This window comes from Podarcis tiliguerta, assembly GCF_965153285.1.
Source record: "Podarcis tiliguerta genome assembly, chromosome: 9".
NCBI classification, from domain to species: Eukaryota; Metazoa; Chordata; class Lepidosauria; order Squamata; family Lacertidae; genus Podarcis; species Podarcis tiliguerta.
The window spans coordinates 16,169,245-16,192,810 of record NC_139542.1 but is presented as its reverse complement, the minus strand read 5'-3'; the positions used below and the strand labels follow the sequence as shown (position 1 = coordinate 16,192,810).

The 23,566-nt window shown below is 45.1% G+C and overlaps 1 protein-coding gene across 4 annotated transcripts in view; it reads right to left on the bottom strand.

Annotated features, from left to right (window-relative positions):
• The window catches only part of MMRN1 (multimerin 1), a 68,965-nt gene that overhangs the window by 38,543 nt on the left and 6,856 nt on the right, over positions 1–23,566 (bottom strand). For all 4 annotated transcript variants that reach the window (XR_014501810.1, XR_014501811.1, XM_083398241.1 and 1 more), the window contains exons 2-3: positions 10,928–11,047; positions 5,473–5,579 (exon numbers count right to left, since the gene is read on the bottom strand). Coding sequence is in view for 2 of the 4 variants with exons in the window: in XM_083398241.1 (XP_083254367.1) it covers positions 5,473–5,579; positions 10,928–11,047 (227 nt within the window). In the remaining 2 variants the exon portion in view is untranslated. The remainder of the gene's footprint in view (positions 1–5,472; positions 5,580–10,927; positions 11,048–23,566) is intronic.

Here is a 23,566-nt window from a genome sequence, read left to right as displayed (position 1 = left end):
GATGACACAAATACCTTCTATCTGCTGTAATTGCAGAAAGCAACAATTAGGTGCTCCACAGGGGCCTGTGAGATCTAGCTGTCCTCAAAGCCTATCATAGCAGCAGTCAAGGCTGCAATGTAAGCTGGAAGCTCGGCTCACATTCTCAGTGGCCGCTGTTATCTTCATAAGGCCGTAGCTGTCAACAGGAGTTAAATACTTGCATTCATCCCAATTAATTACATAGGATTTATCAGGTGGCAGCGTGACGATACAATCTGTGACGGGGGGAATCAGTTACTCTCCGGTGATAAAGGGCCACCTGATGGATGTCCTTTTATTCTTCCGCTTACCATTCTTTTGTTCCCAAATATACGGGCTGCCAATGTGAAGGTGCTTCCCCCGCCCCCCAGTCAATCCTTGCAGAACCCTCCTAATTAAATCAGCTAGGTGGTTGCTTTGAGATATGATGCAGATTTCACAATCCCCTCTCTTCCTTTCAGCTTCGCAGGCACCCTTCAAAGGTGGACTATTTCACATAATACCCAGAGGCAAGCATGGTTTTGCCACTGAGTGTACAGTTAATAGCTGCAGCCAATCGTGACTCTGGGGTGAGCATGCATCTGATAAGTTCCTCTTTGTATCTCTTGCGCTTCGTATTTTTCAGGTCCGCTCTTCAAGGAGGTGCCAAAGCTCACAGAAAGAGTGCCTGCTTCGCGTTCTGTAGTCACAGTTTTAAACCCCAGCATTTCCAATTCAAATGACTAGGCAGCAGGAAATATCCCTGCCTGAAACCACGTAGAGATGCTGCCGTTCAGAGGAGACGATATGGGGCTGCTTCTCTGAAGTCTCTCAGCCCCACTCACCTCACAGAGTGTTTGTTGTGGGGGAGGAAGGGAAAGGAGAATGTTAGCCGCTTTGAGACTCCTGAAGGGGAGTGAAAGGTGGGATATCAAATCCAAACTCTTCTTCTTCTTCTTCTTCTTCCTATGTTCCAGCCGTGGCCGACTCTGGGGTTGCGGCGCTCATCTCGCTTTATTGACCGAGGGAGCCGGCGTACAGCTTCCGGGTCATGTGGCCAGCATGACTAAGCTGCTTCTGGCGAACGAGGGCAGCGCACGGAAACGCCGTTTACCTTCCCGCCAGAGCGGTACCTATTTATCTACTTGCACTCTGACGTGCTTTAGAACTGCTAGGTTGGCAGGAGCTGGGACTGAACAATGGGAGCTCACCCCATCACGGGGATTTGAACCGCCGACCTTCTGATCGGCAAGTCCTAGGCTCTGTGGTTTAACCCACAGCGCCACCTGCGTCCCTTTTAAAGCACTAGGATACCACTTTAAACAGTCATGGCGTCCCCCAAAGAATGCTGGAAAGTGGTGTTTTGTTAAGGGTACTACAGTTCCCAGGGTGGTTGAACCATCCATCTCTCTTTCCAGAGAACTCTGGGAACTCTCATTCTGCAACAGTGACTGATAATGGGGAGCACACCTAAAAGTAGTGTGATTCTTCTTAGGAGTCGTTTCATTGACTGCTTACACCGGTTTAATAAATCCCCAATGAATTTTGTAGACGGGCTTAACTCTTAATTCTTCTCCTTTGTCTGCTGCTCTATACTGCAGTTGGCCTCCTGTTATTGTGAACATTATACAGCCATCTACTGGGAAAAGTCTATAAATGTTGAGCTTTTCGTCTTCTGTTTAGAATTAGTCGCAGGACTGAAAATTCTTTGCACCTGACAAAAACAGGTTCTGTTGAAAGGACTCCCACGTGGGTTTTCAGAAACATTTATATTTAATTAGCTAATTGGTTGCCTTTATATGGGTCCCAAGGCAATTTGCAAAAAATACCGCAAAGACAACTAAAAAACAGTTTTTAAAAAACCATGTAAACAACTGAAGATTTGGTTTAAAAACAACACAACATGAACCCCAAAGGCAGAGACTTTTTCACTGAGCTCGAAAAACTTGTCAAAACAAACATGTATTCAGCTGTACCCAGTAAGTAGAGGAATTCTTTTTCACAGAAGTGGGATAGTCACACAGAAAGCCCCACTCTGAGTTACTATGAAGCAGACCTCTGAAATTTTGGGAAGCCAAAGAGAAATTCTGCCGTATTGGAGCTCAGATGTTAGACTCCAACTCCCAATACTGTAAGAGGCAGGAAACATCCATAGCACAATTGGGCTAGCAACATGCATTTATGTTTTCTGTAGATCCTAAGACAGAACCTTCCCAATAAATTTCACTTGTCTTACTGCAACTTTTCTAGTTTCACTTGAAATTCTCACTTGAGCAGAAACTTCCAAGCCTGCCTTGAGATTTTGCTTAAATAAACTTTGCTGGCTTTCAGAATCTGATGGCCCGTTGCCATTTGGAATTTGCACGCGGGTGAGAGTGAGAGATGCCAACATGGTGGGTGAGAAGCAAATTTCAAAATTGGGGCATGGTGCCTTGCCGAAAAAGAAGAAGGAATGTTTCATCAAAGAAGAGGGCTTTCCTAAAATTTTCATACCCTGATTTATATGCATAAATGCAACTTTAGAAACTATATAATTTAAATAGAAATTCAATACCTCTTACCATAGGGAGGAAGACTCTGACTAGCTGACCTGTGTGCACCTGCTCAGGGTTCATTCAGATGCAGGGACTATCACATTAGTGTTCCATTTTGTTAATAGGTAGATTGTGGGCCAGAAAAATGGTTGAAGGGGAGGCATATTAACCTCAGGAAGATGTACTAGGAAGATGTGTGCTCTTCCATACCCTTGTGGAGCCCTCATTCATTTCAGTGAATGAGTACTGTGACCTTAGACATGTGGTCCTCCCGATGTTGTTGGACTACAACTCCCATCACCCCCACTGACCATTCCTCACACTGGCTGGGGCTGGAAGGAGTTGTAGTCCTACAACATCCGGAGGACCACAAGTTCCGCATCCCTGTCTTAGCCAATCAGAACCTCTGAAGGACAACCTCAAGTTCATCAATCCCAATAAAATTTCCCAGCAAGGCACTGCTTATCCACTGTGGACATCACAGTGGTTGCGATGGCTTGGATACAGCACATCCCTTCTGTTCAGGTAAGCAGACCTTCCGTCCTGCAGAGCACATGGAAGTGAAGCAAGGAAATGTTGTTTTCTCTGGTTGCCCCCTCCTTTTGGACTGGCCCCTGCAACTTCCCATAGGGAAGGGCCTTTGCTCAGTAGCAGAGCACCTGCTCTGCATGCAGAAGCCTCTGGGTTCAATCCCCAGTATCTCTAGGTCCCAGGCCCTAAGGAAGTTAGATTATCCTCCACCAGGGCCAGGGCCTTCTCAGTGATGCCTCCGACCTGGTGGAATGCTCTGCCCCATGAGACCAGGGCCCTGCAGGATTTAACCTCCTTCCACAGGGCCTGTAAGACAGAGCTATTCCGCCTGGCTTTCAACTTGAACTTAGCCTGATCTTTTATTCCCCTTCCTTCCCTCCCCGTCCCCCTTTTATGAAGATTACCCACTCTGGGATCCCACAGCTAATTCTCCCTTGGTCTCCATGCTGGCCCAAATAGGACTAATTTAGCCAGCTAGCCCTGGTGATCATCTAATGTTTATTGGATAGATTTCCCCCCTAAATTGATTTTTGAATTCTGAATTTATTCTTATTTGTATTTTATACTGTAATTTATGCTGTTTTTTGTTGCATCAATAAAGTGTTTTAAATTTGTGGTAAGCCGCCGTGAGCCCAGTTTTTGAACCGGGAAGGGTGGGGTATAAATAAAAAATTATTATTTATTATAGGTAGGGTTGCTAAATATCCCTTCCTAAAACCCATAGAGCTGCTGAGATGGATGGAGAAATGGTAAGGTGGTTGCCTATGCTCCTGTTTTCTTCTGGATTATCTCCCAAGCCTTCAGAGTAGGCTTTCTTTTTGGGTTGGGGGGCAAAAGGGAAACCTGAGGCCCAAGATCCAACTCATGCTCATGGAACTATTGTCCAATAATAACAAGAGCAACAAGCCTCCTTCCTTGGAGGTTTTTAAGCAGAGGTTGGATGGCCATCTTTCATGGCTACTTTAGCTGAGTTTTCTGCATTGCAGGGGGTTGGACTGGATGATCCCTGGAGGTCCCTTCCAACTCTACCATTCTTTGATTCTCTGAAGCCTTGAAAACATTTTAGATCCATGTTGCCTGGGATCCCAGATGTAAAAGCATGATGAACAAACAGTCCCCATTAGAGTTAATCCAAAACATCTACCTTCTTTCAGCCATGTATAAGAGAGACTCTTGTTTCCACAGGGGATTCCCGTGCCGCCGCCGCCAGTATTAAGATTTCCCTCTCTTAGATGCGAACAGCAGTGACTTCTCTACATTTTTGCCCATAAATTTTTAATCACAGCCTCTTCTCTACCGCCGATGATTGAGTTCCCTACCGCAGCTAATGGCATTTCTTGTAATATTCATCCATTTAAAATATGTATGTGGGTGCCATATCTTATTTTTCAAGGGGAGCTTGTATAAGGCCACGAGCAAGTAATAGCAGTCGCAAGCCTGTTAAACCACGACACACTTGCCATATGTTTGATCACGGGCGCAATCGTAAAATACAGGATTCCCTGTCTCAAGCAGGCAATGTTTCACGCAAGGTCGGTGCAATAGTCTGCGTGGCATTTTGCCATCTGCCTCAATCTTAATCCAAATGAAGCCCCGGCTATAAATTTGCTTTGACTTCAATGGGAATGGGATTGAGTGTCTAAATGTATGCCCTCTGGCTCAAATACATTCAGAGACAGCGTACCTTAAAAAGTCAGGGGGGTCAAGCTACTCTAGGTGGATTAATTTTTAAACAAGAGGCATTTGCTGAGTAATTACTTTATGAAATGGTTCTTTGAACCAGACAGGCTTCTTCTGCTAGGGCCAAACTAACCACCGTACTAACCAGAGGCACCATCTTCTCCGGATGATTGAGGGGGTCCAATGCAATGTCCTCTGGCTGACATCACATGACATCCTGACATCTTGTACGTGACGTTCTGAGGAGCCAGGGGGTGGAGCTGAAAAACCGCTGAACATTGAGGGGGATCAGCTCCCTCAAAAAATAAATTGGGATGGGGCAAAAGTGCCTCAGCCCCTAGGAGTTGGCGCCTGTGATACTATACTGAAGATTCGTTCCTTTGCTGTGCCTGATTTATTAGGATCAGCTGGGATTAAGATCAGACTCTTCCTGGTTTGTCCAAGACTCCCGCAGAGCAAATCTAAGACATTCTGCTGCCTGTTCAAAGGTGACCCCCATCAAACATCCAGAACCCAAACAGACCGACAACATTGCTTATGTGACAGCATCCTCCACTGTACCTGACAAGCATGGGATGATGGGAGTGGGCCAGAGCTTCCCAACACCTGATCTGGAAGGGCTCCCATTTCCATCTGCTGCAAGCAGATTCCCTCCCGCTTCCAGCCATTTTGTAGCCAGGTCAGATTGCTTGCCAGGAAGGGTTAATATTTCCATCGCTTCCCATACCTTTGGGCTGGCACGTTGCTCCGCTGTATCCGGGGCAGCACTTCCAGTCCAGTGATGTCACTATCATATGTTTGACCCTGTAAGCTTGGCGAGTCCTTGACTGGGAGCTGCAAGGTGATTTGGAAAGCAAACGTTAGCAGGGCTCTGTCTCAGATGAATGGACATGATACAGGATGATACATCAGTAATAGGCCACTGAGGGATTATTTTTGAAGTCTATTGATTGCGTCCTGTACAAGACCACAAGCAAACGCTTTTACAGAACAGCCTCATGTCAAACCTAGTGAAAATAAAGACCTCAGGAGCACAGTTGAAATTAAGAGTTGAGGAGGCAGGGGGTGGTTTTATTTATTTATGTAGGCATTGATTTAAAATACTCTTCAGCAAAAGATATTGGAGCAGCTTCCAAAGTTGGACAATGGAACATTAAAACCATATTTTTATAATAAAAAAATCCCACAAAGATAACAACAGAGCAATAACAAAGCAATATAAACCCACTAAAAAGATATCAAGCTATTAGAAGGCCTGGGCAGCTTATATAGGTTTTACCTGACCAAAAAATAAAATAAAATAATGAAGGGGGTGTCTCTGGGGACAGCCTTCCAAAGATGAAGAGCCACAACTGAAAAGGCCCCGTTTCCTGTCAACATCTACCCATCGACGCCAAAGAGATTAAAAGCAGAGCCATGGAGGCTTTTCTTAATGTTCAGGCAAGTTCATGAAAGAAAGGGCACTTCTTCATGTCCCTGGAAGGCAGAAATTTGGGGTGAATGGTAGATGTCAACATCTTATATAATGTACAAACCAAATCCAGAGGATCCCCCCTCTGTCAGGAGCAGATGCCAGGAGCCAGTCAGCAATACCTTGCACAGTTTCAGTGAAGTTAAGTCAAAGAAATGAGACAGCTCAGGATGTCAAGCCTAGAGAGCACAGCATCTCTTCCCGTAGAACTTGCCCTTATGAGGCAGTTGCTGAGACTATGTCTCCGCTATGTCTCCTCCTCTCCAGGGCTTTTTCCAAGCAATCGGAGACTGTGCCTGCATTCCTGCCTTTGCTCCTCCCACTTCATGCTCGTTGCAGCATGGGTGGGACACCTGTGCCTCCCACAAGCATGACCCATCACTGCTTTGTGACCCCCCCCTCTAGCCTCCGCTTCTGCCTCTGGTTCTGGACTGCTCTCTGCCACAGACTCTCCCTGCTCACTAAACCCTGTTGCCTCTTCAGCTTCCGACACCTCCTCCCAGGCTGCTCCCTCTGGCCACTCACTGTCATCCCAGCGCAAGCCCCCTGGCTCTGAGCCTTCTCACCTTTGGGGGTTCCCAGCTGGTGCCTCCCATTGCTCCGTCTCCTGCTAGTCCATAACAACCTCCCACTTTAACCCAAGTCTTCCCGCACTAGTTGCATTTACACAATAAAACCTAAACCTTGCAAAACGTAATAGCCCAATGTGCACTGCCCAAAATCCAGTTTCATAGCCACCAACTCCTCTTGTTAATATGCTCAGTGATTTTGAATCTGGGAGGGCAAGAAGCAGGTGGGAAGCAGGGCCAATAAGGGTGTGTGGCTTGGGGAGAGTCCCAGGGGCCACAGAGAGAGCTTAGAGGGCCACCTGTGGAGCCCAGGCCAGAAGTTCCCCATCCCTGGCATGGACCATGTTCTGTTGGTCTGACTCGTCCTTGCTCCAGTTGCTTTATGAAGCAGAAAAAGGAGGATGCAGGTTCTTCCTCGAGAAACCAGAAGACCGTGACAAATGCCGTAGGAAAGGATGGTGCTCATTCCTTACTTGAAGGGAAATCTCATTAAAAACGAAAGGAGGGAAACAACAACTTAAATTAAAAAGCAAATTACATTAAAAAGCCATCCTATTTGTAGTCCTTGCCATAGAGGTTTCTGTTTGAATTTTCATTCCCTTCGCGGGGGCAAAAATGAGTGCTTGGGAGTGCAGTGGGCTAAGGGCAAACTGGGTAAATATTCATTTTTAAGTAGCTAAAATTATGCCTTGCGCTTCAGCATGACTATGAATAAGCAGCCCAGCAAATACGTGTCATTAAGAGCACGGAATTCAGTTCCAAAATATTCATGTCCACTCAATGCTTCTGCTCAAGTGAGTCCCCGGGAACCGTCTTGGTTTTCTAGAGGAACACATAATTAACGTGGAGCTTTCTGAAACCAAACTGCTTCCTAGGTGTCTTCATACTTATTTTGTACCAAAGGGGTCTTCTTAAGATGGCCTTCGATGCAGGAGCACACACACTTGTGGCGTTGACATTTGGAATGCATGGCAAGGAACTTGCAGGACATTAGTCTGAACCTACTGCCTTATAATGCCCATGCCAGCGGTAGTCATCATTGTGTCCTCCAGATGTTGTCGGACTTCAGCTCCCATCAGCCCTGGCCATGGGCCATGTTAGTTAGTCTGGAGGGCACTTAGTTATCCCTGGTGAATACTGAAAGGCTACAGCTCTCCAAGTGAATCTCACAATGCAAAACACAAGTTGTGGGCACCTGGTATCCACACATCTCGGTGTGTGAGTTATGGCTTTGTGCTCAAGTAGTACGGGACGCGGGTGGCGCTGTGAGTAAAACCTCAGCGCCTAGACTTGCCGATCGCATGGTCGGCAGTTCAAATCCCCGCGGCGGGGTGCGCTCCTGTCGTGCAGTCCCAGCGCCTGCCAACCTCGCAGTTCGAAAGCACCCCCGGGTGCAAGTAGATAAATAGGGACCGCTTACCAGCGGGAAGGTAAACGGCGTTCCGTGTGCTGCGCTGGCTCTCCAGATGCAGCTTCGTCACGCTGGCCACGTGACCCGGAAGTGTCTGCGGACAGCGCTGGCTCCCAGCCTCTTGAGTGAGATTAGCGCACAACCCTAGAGTCTGGCAAGACTGGCCCATACGGGCAGGTTGTATCTTTACCTTTACATTTACCTTTACCTAGTACAGCAGCCATGTTTGTTTGGGGAAGGCACTGTACCTCAGTGGAAGGGCATCTGCTGTCCACGGAGAACCTCTGCCAGTCAATGCCTGTTATACATTATAATCCATTTTATCCATTTATGCTGAGCCTGATTAAAAACTCAAACACACAAAACTTGGCTTTAGAATCCATGCTAAAACCACAGCAGTAACCTCACAGCAATTATATGCTGTCAGTAGGTTTTCCAGCTGAATGAAAAGATCTGTGCCTCAGGCATTTGTTTTGTATGTTTTTTTAAAACCTCTGTTCGGTTGCGCTTGTACTGTTTGTAAATTATTTTGGCTGTTTCTAAGGATATGTCCGTAATAGGGACATATGTGTGGAAGGTGAGTCACAGATGTATTAGTACAATGTGGCCTCTGTGGAAGAAGGTGGGGTTTCATAGTGATGACTGGGAGGCCACTGGGCTGGCATGAAAGTCTTCACATGGGCAGAGTAACAGGGCCTGGAAGGCTCACTTGCTGCTGCTGCTGCTGCTCTCCCACATAGGCCCTGTTGGATTGGGGCTTCCCTTTCCCTTATTGATGAAACACTTGCCTGGGAAAAAAGCCATCATCTTTATGATATAAGCACATGTACATCTCACAGAATCATGGAATTGTAGAGTTGAAAGGGACCCCAAGAGAAATCTAGTCCAACTCCCTGAATGCAGGAATCACAGGTAAAGAATCCGTGTCAGATGGCCATCTGTTTAAAAGCCTCCAATGAAGGAAAGTCCAGTCTAATTCACACATTACCTAAAAACACAAGCAGAACAAAGCATAATGTGCAAAGAGGGTCCTTCTTAGATGTGGTTGTTCCTGCATTCGGATGTAAGAAATAACCCCCCCCCCCCGTGCTTGAACGGAGTGTTGGTTTTGATGCTGAAACTCCTGTTGAAAAACTCCTGACCACCATGTGCTAATGAGTAAGCAAAAATGTACTATGACATTGTAAAAAGAAGTCGTTTGCCAGCTGAGTATTTCAAAGGTTTTTCCTCATCATGCCTTAAAGTCCCATTCACATATATACTGCTCTGCAAGGATAAATTGCCAGTTCGCATTGCCTTGGTTTGTAAATCTGTTATACTGTACTCAGCTCTTTAAGTTAAAATCTGAGCTAAAACTAATACTATAGCCTGACTTGACTCAAAGAAGAAAAGATTCTGAGACACAAATCCATGCCCAGTTGAAATACAGAATGGCTCTGGGATCTATCTCTCTCTCTCTCTCTCTCTCTCTCTCTCTCTCTCTCTCCCTCTCCCTCTCCCTCTCCCTCTCTCTTCTCATTCTTGGTCAGAGAATATCTCAGATTGAGCAAGAGAGACTTGAAAATTGAAAAAAAAAAAAAAGGGTATGAGTTTTATGAGAGGAGATGGTCTGGATTTTAAATTGCTTCGATGTCTCTGTTGTTTCTTAGGTATATGCAAACCTGCCACCTAGTGGGAAATGGTGAGTGTTTGGAACAGGTTTGGAAGGTACAGGGGGAAATTCAGCAGTGGTGCAGTAGTACGGTAAGTTTTGAAATGCACAAGGAATTCATCAGGGAGTCATGCTCACACAGAGAGTCTGTAGGCAGCTGTGCTGATCTGATCTCCCCCCCGCCCCCCGTGTGTGTCTGTGTGTGTTAGAGACGAGAGAGAGAGAGAGAGAGAGAGAGAGAGAGAGAGTAGGAGCATCTGAATTCCAGTTGCTGGAATTACAAGAGGGAAAAGGCTTTTCCACTCAAGTCCTGATTGTGGGCTTCTTATAAGCATCTGGTTGGCCATCGTGAAAATACTATGTTGGACTTAATGGCCTTTGGTCTTTGACTGGATAGCCCAGCTGGTTAAAGTGTGGTGCTGATAACGCCAAGGTTGCAGGTTCGATCCCTGTATGGGATACCGTATTTTTCGCTCTATAAGACGCACCAGACCACAAGATGCACCTAATTTTTAGAGGAGGAAAACAAGAAAAAAAATATTCTGAATCTCAGAAGCCAGAACAGCAAGAGGGATCGCTGCGCAGTGAAAGCAGCAATCCCTCTTGCTGTTCTGGCTTCCGGGATAGCTGTACAGCCTGCATTCACTCCATAAGACGCGCACACATTACCCCTTACTTTTTAGGAGGGAAAAAGTGAGTCTTATAGAGCAAAAAATACGGTAATTGCATTGCAGGCGATTGGACTAGATACTCAGGGTCCCTTTCAACTTTACAATTCTGTGATCTAGCAGGCCCCTTCTTAAGTTGTTACACGGCAAAATACCCATATTAGGATCAGCTGAAAGTCACACAACAATTAGCAAAGGATTGTGTGGAGGTTCGTACATTGAATGCTGGTGAGGGATACATGGGTTCTCATCCGTCATGAGCCATGAAGTTCAGCTGGATGACCTTGGGCCAATCAACTTCTACCTAATAAAAGGACTGTGTGCTGCAATGGACCAGTCCTCCAATTCATCACTTTGCAAGCTTATAAAAACTGGAATCCATTGGGATGGGTAGGGTGGAAGACAGGTATACCTTGATCCACAGGGTCCTGCAATCCAGGTGCATGGCTTGGCTCTGCCCGATGCATACGTTTCTATGTTGTCAACCACGATGGTGGGCTGGAGTCTTGTGTGAACGTAGGCACACCAGTTCCTGCGTAAATCGGAGGGAGGGAAAGCAAAATTGTACACATGTTTTAAATATATAAATAATTTTTATTAATTTACAACAAAAACAAATCATACATTATTTTCACATCCAAATTTTCACAAAGTCTTTCTTTTCTGGACTTCCTTCAGCTTTTCTATAAATCTTTCGTAGTCATTATTGGTTTACGCATTTCTTATATTTGTATTGTCATTATTTAAACCTTTCTCTCTCTCTATTCCCTTTAAACAATACCTCTCACGTTTCACAGTGCTTTTTAAAATCCCTCTAGCGTTATTTGGCCCTCACTTATACTCTCCAGATATTCAACAAATTTTCCCCAGTCTTCTGTGAACTTTTGGTCTCTTAAGTATCTAATCTTCCCAGTCATCTTATCCAATTCAGCATAGTCTAGCAGCTTCCTTCTCCATTCTTCCATTGTTGGTATTTCCTGTTGTTACAAAATTGTACACAACTGATATCATAAATAAATAAAAAAAAGATAAATGGGAATTGAGGGAGCTCCATGCTGTGACTGTCTGTTGCTACATATGCTGTGAGTGTCATGGACAAGTTGCTGGTCCTCACTGTGCTCTGAATTCCACCTACAAAATAGGGATAATGAAACAAGGGAGGTCAACAAGCTCCCAGTGGCTCCACCCTCGATGCAGCTGTTTGCCGAGGGAAGATGTGTGTCCTTGTTTACAGAGGGCAGTCCTCTATTTGAAGGTTTGGATAAAAGATAAAAGGACCAAACGAAGGGAAAGTCAAAGGAGACTTGAAGTTGCCCATCAACAGTTATCACCTGGGCAAACTAACTAGGTGGGCATGAGGATACCTGGTCACTGTGTGGGAATATGTATTGCATTTCTAGTTAAATTCTACAATTTTTTTTTCCAAATTTGCATCTGGAGATCTAGATAAGCAGTTTGCATAATTTTACGCAAATCTGTCTCCTTGTTGGCGACGCATCTCCCTTCCTTTTAATGCGATACATCGCACTGCAGCGATGGGGCAGGCATAGGAAGGTGCCTGGAGAGCTTGGCCTTCTCTCGGAACAACCTGTGATGACTCTGGTGACAATATGCAGACGGAAGGAGTTGGAGGTGCCAGTGTGGTGTAGTGGTTAAAAGCGGTAGACTGGTAATCTGGTGAACCGGGTTCGCATCCCCGCTCCTCCACATGCAGCTGCTGGGTGACCTTGGGCCAGTCACACTTCTTTGAAGTCTCTCAGCCTCACTCACCTCACAGAGTGTTTGTTGTGGGGGAGGAAAGGAAAGGAGAATGTTAGCCGCTTTGAGACTCCTTCGGGTAGTGATAAAGCGGGATATCAAATCCAAACTCCTCCAAGACCCCATTCAAAGTCGCCACCAGAGCGAAGGCAGATTTAGGGCAGCGCGACCTGGGTGCTGAGCCTAGGGGGCGCTGCTGGCCTTCTCAATGAAGACAGAATAAATTGAGCAGAACAAAAGGTGAGAGGGTGCTGAACTTCAGCCTTGGATAGGACATCCCTCAAATTTCAAAGACTAAAGTCCACCCCAACCCGGGTTTGTCCCTGGAATGCAAGGATACTGCTGTGCTTTCACTTTCTGACAAGGTCGCTCTTCAGCTATTGAGTAATGGTTTTCAGAGCCAATGCATTTCCCCTTTAGTCCCTTTAATGTTTCTTTTTCCATTCTTTGTGGGGGCTCCAGGGGATCTGCAGCAGGGCAATAATTCTTTTTAATTGGTATGCATGTATATAAAAATCAATATTTCTGTATGAAGCTTTGTTTGGGTCTTTTCCCTGCAGTAAACCTATAGATGTGATTTGAGGGTAATTTTCTTTTCCCCTGTCCCTTTCGCTCCTTTTTTCCTTCTGGCGTTGTCAGGAAGAAGCTATTTAAGTGAAATAAAAATGTGCTATAATAATTTACCATTGTTGTTATTATCGTCGTCTTCATCATCATTATCATCAATATTATGAATATCACACCACTGGGGTTGCATTTCAGAGAAAGTTCTAACATTGCAGCAGACAAGATGCACACACACACACACACTTTCCATGTCTTTAGCTGGGAAGGGAGGGAGGTAAATATCTCTCCCTTGGAGTTAGAAAAGGAAAAGGAAAAAAGCATATGGCAATTTTAAAATTATTATTATTATTATTTTGCTGGATCAGGCTTGGAATGAGTGAATCATCTATCTAATACTTTTAACTCTGTTCACTATTTCATCCTGTTTCCACATTTATCTGAATTCTTTAAAAAAAAGAACTTTGTATGAAAATGTGCATTTAAATGTGTATTTTCAAACATATTTTCTTACAAAATAACTTTTCCAAATGTCTTCTCTCTCAAGAAAACACATTTTCAAATGAACTTTGAAGCCTTTTGTTTGAGGTTTCCACATGCCTGCTTTAACCATAACCCTTCCTCTAAGGAGTTTTGGGCATTAAACATTGTGTCACCACCACCACAACATCGCCCTCACAACAGTCCTGTGAGGTAGGTCAGACTGAGACACAGCCTCAGAGTCCCCTGCGAGCCTGACAGCCAAGCGGAGATTTGAACCCAGGTTCTCCCCAGTTCAAGCCTAACACTCTGCCTATGAACCCCACACGGCTGGAAGCGGCTGCCTCCGATCTTCCTGGGTACAAAGTAAAAACGGATGACGGTGTCCTGATGATGGGTCCTTTGCATTGGCCAGACTTCCATGCATATGCCAGAGTTGGCAAGTCAGACATAACTCATCGATTACATGCTGACACTGATGCGTTTTGGAGCAGCTGCCTTGGGGCCTTGGCAAATGCCTTGACCAAATCACCCCATGGAGCAAGCCTTGATCATTCATAACAATGATCATTTGGGAATGCAAGGTGATGAAGGAAGGGGGAAATAACCAACAACCCATATCCTTTCTTTTTAAAAGCAAGCTTGCAAGGATAGGGGGGAAATGAGATAATCTGAATGCTCATTAGCAAAAGAATATTAGGAGGGCGGGCTGTGGTGCTAGAATCCAAAGGGAGTGTTGTCTGCTGGCTTAAGGGGTTGGCTAGACTTTTATACCTTCTGCACATATGGTGCAGTTGGCAGCACAGGCCCTAACTGGGTACAAGCTGGTGTGTTTTGGAGCCATCGATCTCAGCCTGCATCCCTGCAGCATCCCTGGACCACCCTGGCTGAGTCTGGCTGGACATCCCAATTCTCTTCATCTCCCCACCACTGCGCCAGTCATGTGAAGTTTTATTAATGCGAAATGAGAACATCTTTCACCAGATTTATTAGTAATAGTAGCATTATTCTTGCCAAGAGCAAATGCCTTGAATTTCTGCCTGAACCTGCGAGGGAGGAAAAGCCTGACTCTTTCCAGCTTGCAGGTCTGAAGGGGAGCCTACCTTAACCCAACTTTCCAAAACAATATGAACAAGAAACACAACCTTCCTTCAAAATCCACATTTCTTCCAGTTTCGCAATGCAATTCTCCAAGCAAACAAGGTGTACAAAAATTGCACGTTGTTACAGGTCTGGTGTAGCAGAGTTTGGGGTTGCAAGGGTTAGAATGTTAGGTAATGTTAGAAATTAAGGGAGGGTAGGATTCAGGCAGAGGGATGCGGGTGGCGCTGTGGGTTAAACCACAGAGCCTAGGGCTTGCCCATCAGGAGGTTGGCAGTTCGAATCCCCGCGACGGGGTGAGCTCCCGTTGCTCGGTCCCTGCTTCTGCCATTCTAGCAATTTGAAAGCACGTCAAAGTGCAAGTAGATAAATAGGTACCGCTCTGGTGGGAAGGTAAACGGCGTTTCCATGCGCTGCTCTGGTTTGCCAGAAGCGGCTTAGTCATGTTGGCCACATGACCTGGAAGCTGTACACAGGCTCCCTTGACTAGTAAAGCGCTGCAACCCCAGAGTTGGTCACGACTGGACATAATGGTCAGGGGTCCCTTTACCTTTACCTTTAGGATTCAGGTAATATTTGGAGTATGGGAGGGGCAATGTCAGGCCAATGAAAAATACAGGCTAAGCTACCTTTCCAGGCTTTTCTATCTCACTTGGGATAGAAGTCTTTAAAAGTGACAAAAGGTTGGGGGAGCAAGTCATTAATTCACCAGTGGAAACCGTCGACGAGGCAGGAGGCTCTGCTGGTGAGGAGGGAGGTTGCCAAGGAGGCGGGTGTGTGATGCGAAATTTCGAGGTTGGGGAAGAAGGACTCTGTGAGCTGCTGTGAAGGCCAGAACCATCTTGGCAGGCTGGGAAAGAAGCGTGGAGATGTCTGAGAATCCAGTGCTGCTGTGAAGGATGGGCTGCTCCTGAGATGTGAATGCTGTGAACTCTCTCTCCATTGAAAGCTTCCAGTATAAATATGTGTAAATAAATCGTGTTTCAAAGACACCGCAGACTCCACCGCGGCTCATTTCCCCCAACAGAACACAGACCCTGGTTGAGTTCCAAGACACCTTAGAATCTTGTGCACTGCTTGGCCAGGAGCCATACAATGTGGTAAAGTGTGCAAAAAAAAAAAAAAATGCATATAGACACAAAAATTGCATAGAAAATGTGTATCTTAGGAAAAGATACACATTGATGCATTGAGATGCATATTAATTTTCATGAGGAATTTTTAAATTTAAAAAAAACAACGCAAAGAAGAACTGGAATTTAAGACTTCGAAAATGAGAGAAAAAATAGGGAGTCAGCCACACAGCTGCAATTATAGCATTATGTGTATTACAAAAATGTGACACCAGGTGGCGGTGTAAAGCTCAATGGCTAATTGCATATACCGTATTTTTCGCTCTATAAGACGCACCAGACCACTAGACGCACCTAGTTTTTGGAGGAGGAAAACAAGAAAAAAAATATTCTGAATCCCAGAAGCCAGAACAGCAAGAGGGATCTCTGCACAGCGAAAGCAGTGATCCCTCTTGTTGTTCTGGCTTCTGGGATAGCTGCACAGCCTGCATTCGCTCCATAAGACGCACACACATTTCCCCTTACTTTTTAGGAGGGATCAGCACTTCCCCCCCACTTTCTCTCAGCAATTCCTTATGACTTCCCACTTATTATAATGTGTGTTGAAGCTCCCTTTATGGATTTGCACTAGTTGCTGATACGATTGTTGATATTCTTTCTCCTCCTCCTCCTTTTAATTTATTACCCACCCTAAGTCCAGAGAATGAGTTCACAGCAACTTAAAACGCAACATTAAAACAGCTTTTAAAGTTTCCAAATTACAGAGAATGCAACCACAAAATACGGGATGGGTTCTGAAAATATACAGCTCAGGTGTCAAAGGCTCCGAGCACTTTCGGAGCATCTTTTAAAAGTTATCAGGCTCGTCTTTTTCTAGCATGCAGGTGAGGTAAGTGGTGGGGAAAGCTTCGTTGGTCCTGGCCAGTCAGTGTCTTGCCAGGTCCTAGCACTGTTGCCCACCTGCCCTCCCCTTGTTTTATTTTTCCAGACCCAGAACTTGGACTAGCACCAGATGGCCGGGTCTAGGCAATCATTCAATTCCCTGCAAACCTCCTTACCTAGATTTTCTCTGGCACATGTTGTAAACAAAATGTGTCCTATTCCCCATATGAGGTATCCAAGAGCCCATTACATAGGTTCCCTATTGGTAGGAGAAAATAACAGAGGCCAACCAGAGAATATTGAGAAGCAAAGCAGCTAGTAAGCCTGATCTTTATTGATCTGTTGCAACAGGGTGCTCCCCTCACACGCAGGAAAGGAAGAGGAACCCAGAACAAAGGTGTGTCCGCCCTTATATAGACATTTTAAATTGCTCTGCCCTGGAGCTCAAGACCACCCCTCCATATATCATACCTACATCACAGAAGGAGTATAGCTTAAGACACCCCCCCCCCGATACATCATACCTACATCACAGAAAGGACAGTCTGCAGCAGAAATCTGAGTGCTTTGTTTATCTCGTCTGACAGGTTACCTATTAATGCTCACTTGACTTGATACCCTTGGGAAGCCTGGTCAGTCTTTTGTAATGGTAAATACTTAGTTCCTGAGCCAGGTCACAGCTTCACATGCTATTCATATCTTAAGACAGGATTTGTGAAGGAAAACACAATGGGGAGGCGTTTCCATTTTCCTTTGACCTTGCAGAGAAAACATTTGCTCAGTTTCGGAATCAAAATGCTTCCAGGTTGGTCTTCCTGTGCTGATCTATGTATGTGCTTGGTTGGTACACTTATGAACATTTAACATATATCCAAGACCTCAAAATTCCTATCACAGCAGTAGCTCAGTTGGTTAGAGTGTGGTGCTGATAATGCCAAAGTTGCAGGTTAAAACCCCATATGGGACAGCTGTATATTCCTGCATTGCAGGAAGTTGGACTAGATGATCCTCAGGGTCCCTTCTGACTCTACAATTCTATGATTCTATGATGACTCATGGTTCATGTGTTCCTAAAATTACCCAGCAGATGGCAACCTTCCCTAACACACAAGCATATCAGTCTCTCAATATTCTTATATCAGGCTCTGTAAAAAAAAAGTATATATTTTAATTCTGTATTTAATTCTATAATTTTATATTCAATAATAATATTAATAACAATAGGAAGTTGAATTATAGTGTCATAGTAGTGTCTTATAGAGCTATTTCTCCTTTAGAGTTCTCCGCTCCAACAGCATTGGAACGCAATTAATAGTACAGTGGTACCTCGGGTTAAGTACTTAATTTGTTCCGGAGGTCTGCACTTAACCTGAATCTGTTCTTAACCTGAAGTGCCACTTTAGCCTATGGGGCCTCCCACTGCTGCCCCACCGCTGGAGGACGATTTCTGTTCTCATCCTGAAGCAAAGTTCTTAACCTGAAGCACTATTTCTGGGTCAGCAGAGTCTGTAACCTGAAGCATATGTAACCCGAGGTACCAGTGTACCTCCACTATATTAGACTCTGTATGCTTCTGAATACCAGTTGCTGGAAACTTCAGGAAGGGTGAGAATAGGATGCTGGACTAGATAGGCCGCTGGCCTGATCCTGCACCCTCTTCTTATGTTCTTAGCAGGAGAAACACCAAAGTCATGTTTACAGTGGTGCGATGCAATAACCCCCCAGATTTCTTGCCTGCATGCAAGTTGATATTGCATGTCATGCAAACACAGGCAAATTTGCAAAAAAAAGCAAACAAGCGACAAACAAACCAGGTCCTGTAATCTCTGCAGCTGCGGAAGACCTAATGGCATGCTAAGCGCAGTGATAAATTAATAGTGTGTGATGGGGCGGCTGAACTTGCTGTCTGAACAGCAGCAGAGATGTGGGAGGAAAGCACAGTTTTTAATGGATAAGCAATGCATGCGCCGTTTGTCTCCTGCTGTGCTCTGGATGTGTGCTTGCCTTGAATTTAATTGCTGAGCTGTTTTAATGCACTGGGTTTTTTATATATATACAGTATACTGTCTTATGCAATTTTATTGTTCACACAGCTCAGAGAGAATTCTTTCTCTAAGTGGTGAACAAACATCACTGGATGAAAGTCGCTGTGGGGAGGGCTGCACTGGGGGTGGGGATGCCCCCATTGCCTATCACAGGGGCAGGGAAACTTTTTTCCGATCCAAGGCTGCATTCCTTTCTGTGCAACTTCCCAAGGGCCACAAGGCAGTGGTGGACAGGGTTGGAGCCAAAAGTGTTTGGAGCCAATTATGAAACTTTTAAAGGTGAAGGTAAAGGGACCCCTGACCATTAGGTCCAGTCGTGACCGACTCTGGGGTTGCGGCGCTCATCTCACTTTATTGGCCGAGGGAGGTGGCGTACAGCTTCCAGGTCATGTGGCCAGCATGACTAAGCTGCTTCTGGCGAACCAGAGCAGCGCACAGAAACGCCGTTTACCTTCTCGCCAGAGCGGTACCTATTTATCTATTTGCACTTTGACGTGCTTTCGAACTGCTAGGTTGGCAGGAACAGGGACCGAGCAATGGGAGCTTACCCCGTCGCGGGGATTTGAACCACCGACCTTCTGATTGGCAAGTACTAGGCTCCACCCATGTCTCACCCGTGAAACTTTTACCTTTGCACAAAAGGTAGGTTACCTTCTACGCAAATGCTCTCAAACACCACTCTGGATTAGAGTTCAAAGACAGCTCCCACCACCCAAAAACATTTAGGCTGAAAATCAGTGTTGCGGGGGGTGGATTTGCTCCCCAGGCTGCAGGCTCCTTACCCTTGATCCATTAGAAAATGTAGCCAGGCTTTGCCACTTTTTGATGCGCCATGTGATCGCATTGTGTCTGGGGCAGGCGCATGCCCCCTTGCTGGGGGCATGAGGTTAGCCCTCAGCGCTAAAGCTGTGCTCTAAACCACTGAGCTTCTTGGGCTTGCCAATCAGAAGGTGGGCGCTTTGAAACCCTCCAATGGGGTGAGCTCCTGTTGCTCTGTCCCAGTTCCTGCCGACCTAGCAGTTCAAAAGCACACCTGTGCAAGTAGATAAATAGGTACTGCTGCGGCGGGAAGGTAAATGGCATTTCCATGCTCTCTGGTTTCCGTCACGGTGTTCCATTGTGCCAGAAGTGGTTTAGTCCTGCTGGCCACATCACCCAGAAAGCTGTCTGTGGACAAATGCTGGCTCCCTCGGCCTGAAAGCGAAATGAGTGCTGCAACCCCAAAGTTGCATTTGACTGGACTTAACCGTCCGGGGTCCTTTACCTTACCTTTATAACAAAAGCATACATGCTTTTGAAATGTAGTGTGGTTTCCAAAACTAACTCAAAATGGGCTTTCAACTGGGCATCTCCACACTATGTGGACAAGGGGTGCAGTTTCTGCTACGTATTTCTTTGTAGAAGTATTTAAATACTGCCCTATCACAAAATATTAGGGAGGGGGTACAGCGGCATAGACAATACCCTTTAAAAGCAACACGGGACCACCACTAAAAGACCAGCCGCTCAAGAATTATTATTTTTTAGGCCTGCTGGCTTTTAAAATAAATGAAAAGTCATCAACAGAAAGTAAAAGCGAGGGTAGCAGCATAGGACCGGTGACATTAAATGCCTGGTTTCTGGTTTGGGTCAGTTGGACTTTATTAACACAATAAAAATCTAGGAGGTCTCATCTGGAAGATCTCACATTGAGAACACCTCAGAACAGGCATAACAATTTGCAACGGGACCTCTGTAGCATCCAGCAAAAACCTATTACAGTGGTACCTCAGGTTACATACACTTCAGGTTACATACGCTTCAGGTTACAGACTCTGCTAACCCAGAAATAGTGCTTCAGGTTAAGAACTTTGCTTCAGGATGAGAACAGAAATCATGCTCTGGCGGCGCAGTGGCAGCAGGAGGCCTCATTAGCTAAAGTGGTGCTTCAGGTTAAGAACAGTTTCAGGTTAAGAACGGACCTCCGGAACGAATTAAGTACTTAACCCGAGGTACCACTGTATAACTTAAATGGCCTTTATTCCTTTAAATGTTGCTTAGAGAACCAAACCCATCTATCCCTCATATCTGACAGACCCAGTATGAGGCAGATTAGGAATACCAGGCCAAACCATAAGCAGTAGTTAAAGGTTTCAGGTATGAGTTGCCTCACAGAGTCCCCTGCCAAGAATGTGCTTTTCTGCTCCAGAACAGGTTGTACTACATAACTAATAACATGGAAAGGAAATTACATGTGTTTTCTGCAGGATTTGAGGCCTTGACACTTTGTACTACATTGTGGCAAACGCTTCATTTCTCTCATCACTTGTTCCCTTTGTCCATGCAGCAGCTATAATGTTTGGACGGTAAATCATCTGGTTCCTGTATCCAGGATGCTGTCATTTTATTTTATTTTATTTTTAAATTGTGGTTACTTTACCACCCAGGGCGACATTTTCCACCGCATGACAAAAACACAAGAGTCCTGCTGCATCAGGCCAAAGGCTCACCTAGTCCTGCATCTTGCCCTCACAGTGGTCAACCAGAGGCCTCTTGGAAGCCTTCAAGCTGGACATGAGCACAGTAGCCATCTCTTTGCTCAAGCAGTGGTGACCTTGGAGATCTCGGGGTCTCAAATGTCAGTGGCACTCTGTGTGACACCAAAATCCACCCCCTGTAGCGCCCAAGAAGCTCTGCACCCTGTGTGACCACACTGGTTGTGCTCCCCTAGACCTGCCTTCCACCTGTCTTGAATGTTCTAAAATTCAGCTTCCTTGGTGTTATGTACTGAGTTGAATAGGATCCAAAAGGCAGCAGTCTGATTGGTCCTAGAACAATAGGATCCAGAATCCAGCAGTCTGATTGGTCCACAGGAGCCACCCAATCCAGCTCCAGGTGGAAGTGAATCCGCAACCTGATTGGCCTACAGGAGAATCCCGGAATTAGCCAATCACATGGGGGCCATTGTGTAAATAATGTATATATATAGCAGACATTCTGGGGGAACTTCCATTTCTCCTCACCACTATGAGCAGAATAAAGAGCATGAAATCCACTCTTGACTCCAAGTATATTTCCCTTGGGTGGGTGACACAAGGGTCTAGTCTTATGAGCTTCTCTCTGTCCACTTTTCGCACACCGTACATAATTTTATATACTTTTATCAAATCTCCCATAACCCATCGGCTTTCGAGATTGAAAAGCCCCCAAATGCTGTTGCCTTTCATCAGAGGATAGTTGCTCCATCCCCTTGATTGCTATAATTGCCATTTGGTTCCAGAAGAGCCTGCTAGACAAAGATTTGTCTAGTCAAGTATCAGGTTTTCACACGAGCCAACCAGATACCTATTGGCAGCCCGCAAGCAGAGCATGAGTTCAACAGGACTCTTCTGCTTGATCTCTAAACAATGGGTATTGCTCTTGATAGCTAAAGTATCAGTGCTTAGCTATCAAATCTCTTTACTGTTTTCAAGCCATTTCTGGAGTCCTGTATTGGACTATCTAGCCCCAAAGAACAAGATTCTTAGAGGTACCTCTTTTGCTAAGGTTTGTGTGAAGATGCTCCTCCTGTTTCCATCACCTCTGGAGCAACTATGGCAACAGAGCTGGAGGCAGCAGTTCCCATTGCAGGACCCAGACTCAACAGTGGGACTCTGATTACTTACTGGGCCTCCATTGTACTTTGCTGTTGATGCGACAGACATAGGGTGGTAGGCAGCGAATCAGATCTGATAGTGCAAGGATTTCCACTTGTGCAATGAAACCTCTCCTCCCTCTTCCCTCCCCATGTACCCCCGGTGCCCTCCCCAAAGCTACTCCAGAGGACTGGGGAAAACCAAGAGCAGATTTAGAGGCTGCAAGGGAAGAGGAGAACAAATGAAAGTTGCACCGCACAGCCAAAAGTCTTTGCACTGGCCGATCTACTTCAACGGGTCCCACCCTTGTATTGTTTTCCCGATGCAAGTGTGGAAAAGGGAGGGTTGATGGAGTCAGGACAAGGCAAGCGATGCTCTTACAGCCCTGGCAAAGTCACCCAGTGCTTTCCTTTCCTTTTGTATTGCATTGTGGAAATTTAATATAGCAGCCACCTGGCACTGCCATGGAGCCATTCGCAGGGCGACTGTGACGCTGGGTGGGAGTGAGTGATTGTAGGTTTCAGCATTGACAGGCTCGTAAAAATAGAGGAACAGCAGTGGTTTGAGCCAAACTGAACCCACTATGTAAACAGTGCAACAGGGAATTACTTTATTGCTAAATTTAATGTGGGAGTCAACCACTGCTGTTTTCGAGACAAGAGCGCACACACGAAGGGCGTTTAAGGCTGAAGCTTTGAGACAGCGAATTGGCATGCAGGTTTTGAGCTAATAAATGTGTTTATTTACTCGATATTTATTTTTGAAATATGCTTCATCGTACTGATCTTAGGATAGGGTACAATGTCTAGTTAGTGATTTACATTCTACGGTTTTATTTGTTGGTTAAATATACATACGGTCCTTCATTCGAGGATCACAGAGCAATTTACAACAATTTACTGCTTGATTATGAGGGGGTGGGGAGGAAATCAAATTGCAATTTTGCATAATTAAACTTTTTCTTAATATACCTAATTTATTATATCTACCTTGCAACTAAAACTGAAGTTCCTCGAATGCTGCAGCAGAATTTAAACTACTATATTTATTTTTCAAATATTCTTTGAAAACCTCCCATTTTGAAACAATTCCTGTTTTGATTTATTCTTTATTTTTTCTGATAGACCGTCTAATTCGGCATATTCTGTCAGCTTTTGGATCCAATCTTGTATAGAGGGGATTTCATTATGATAAAAGTGTGTATTGGCAATAAGTAATATGAAGTCGAAATATGGAATAGACGGGAGGTTGGGTCTTTAGAGTTAAAACCAATATATGCTTTATTGTTTGTTAAGAAAATTATGTGTCTATGGTTATTCCTGTGTGTAATTTGGTGTTTGTGTTTTTTCTTTTTTATTGCTGTATCAATAAAAATTAAAAACAAAAACAAATTGCTATTTTGCACTTATATGAAACACAGAAACCCTAAGGACCACAAATTACAGAAAGAGCAGGTCATAAGGGCACTCGCTTCTCTTTTCCAGCCTATTCTTGGGCTTGCAAGATCAAGGGGAGTTAATCTGGCAATTAGCAG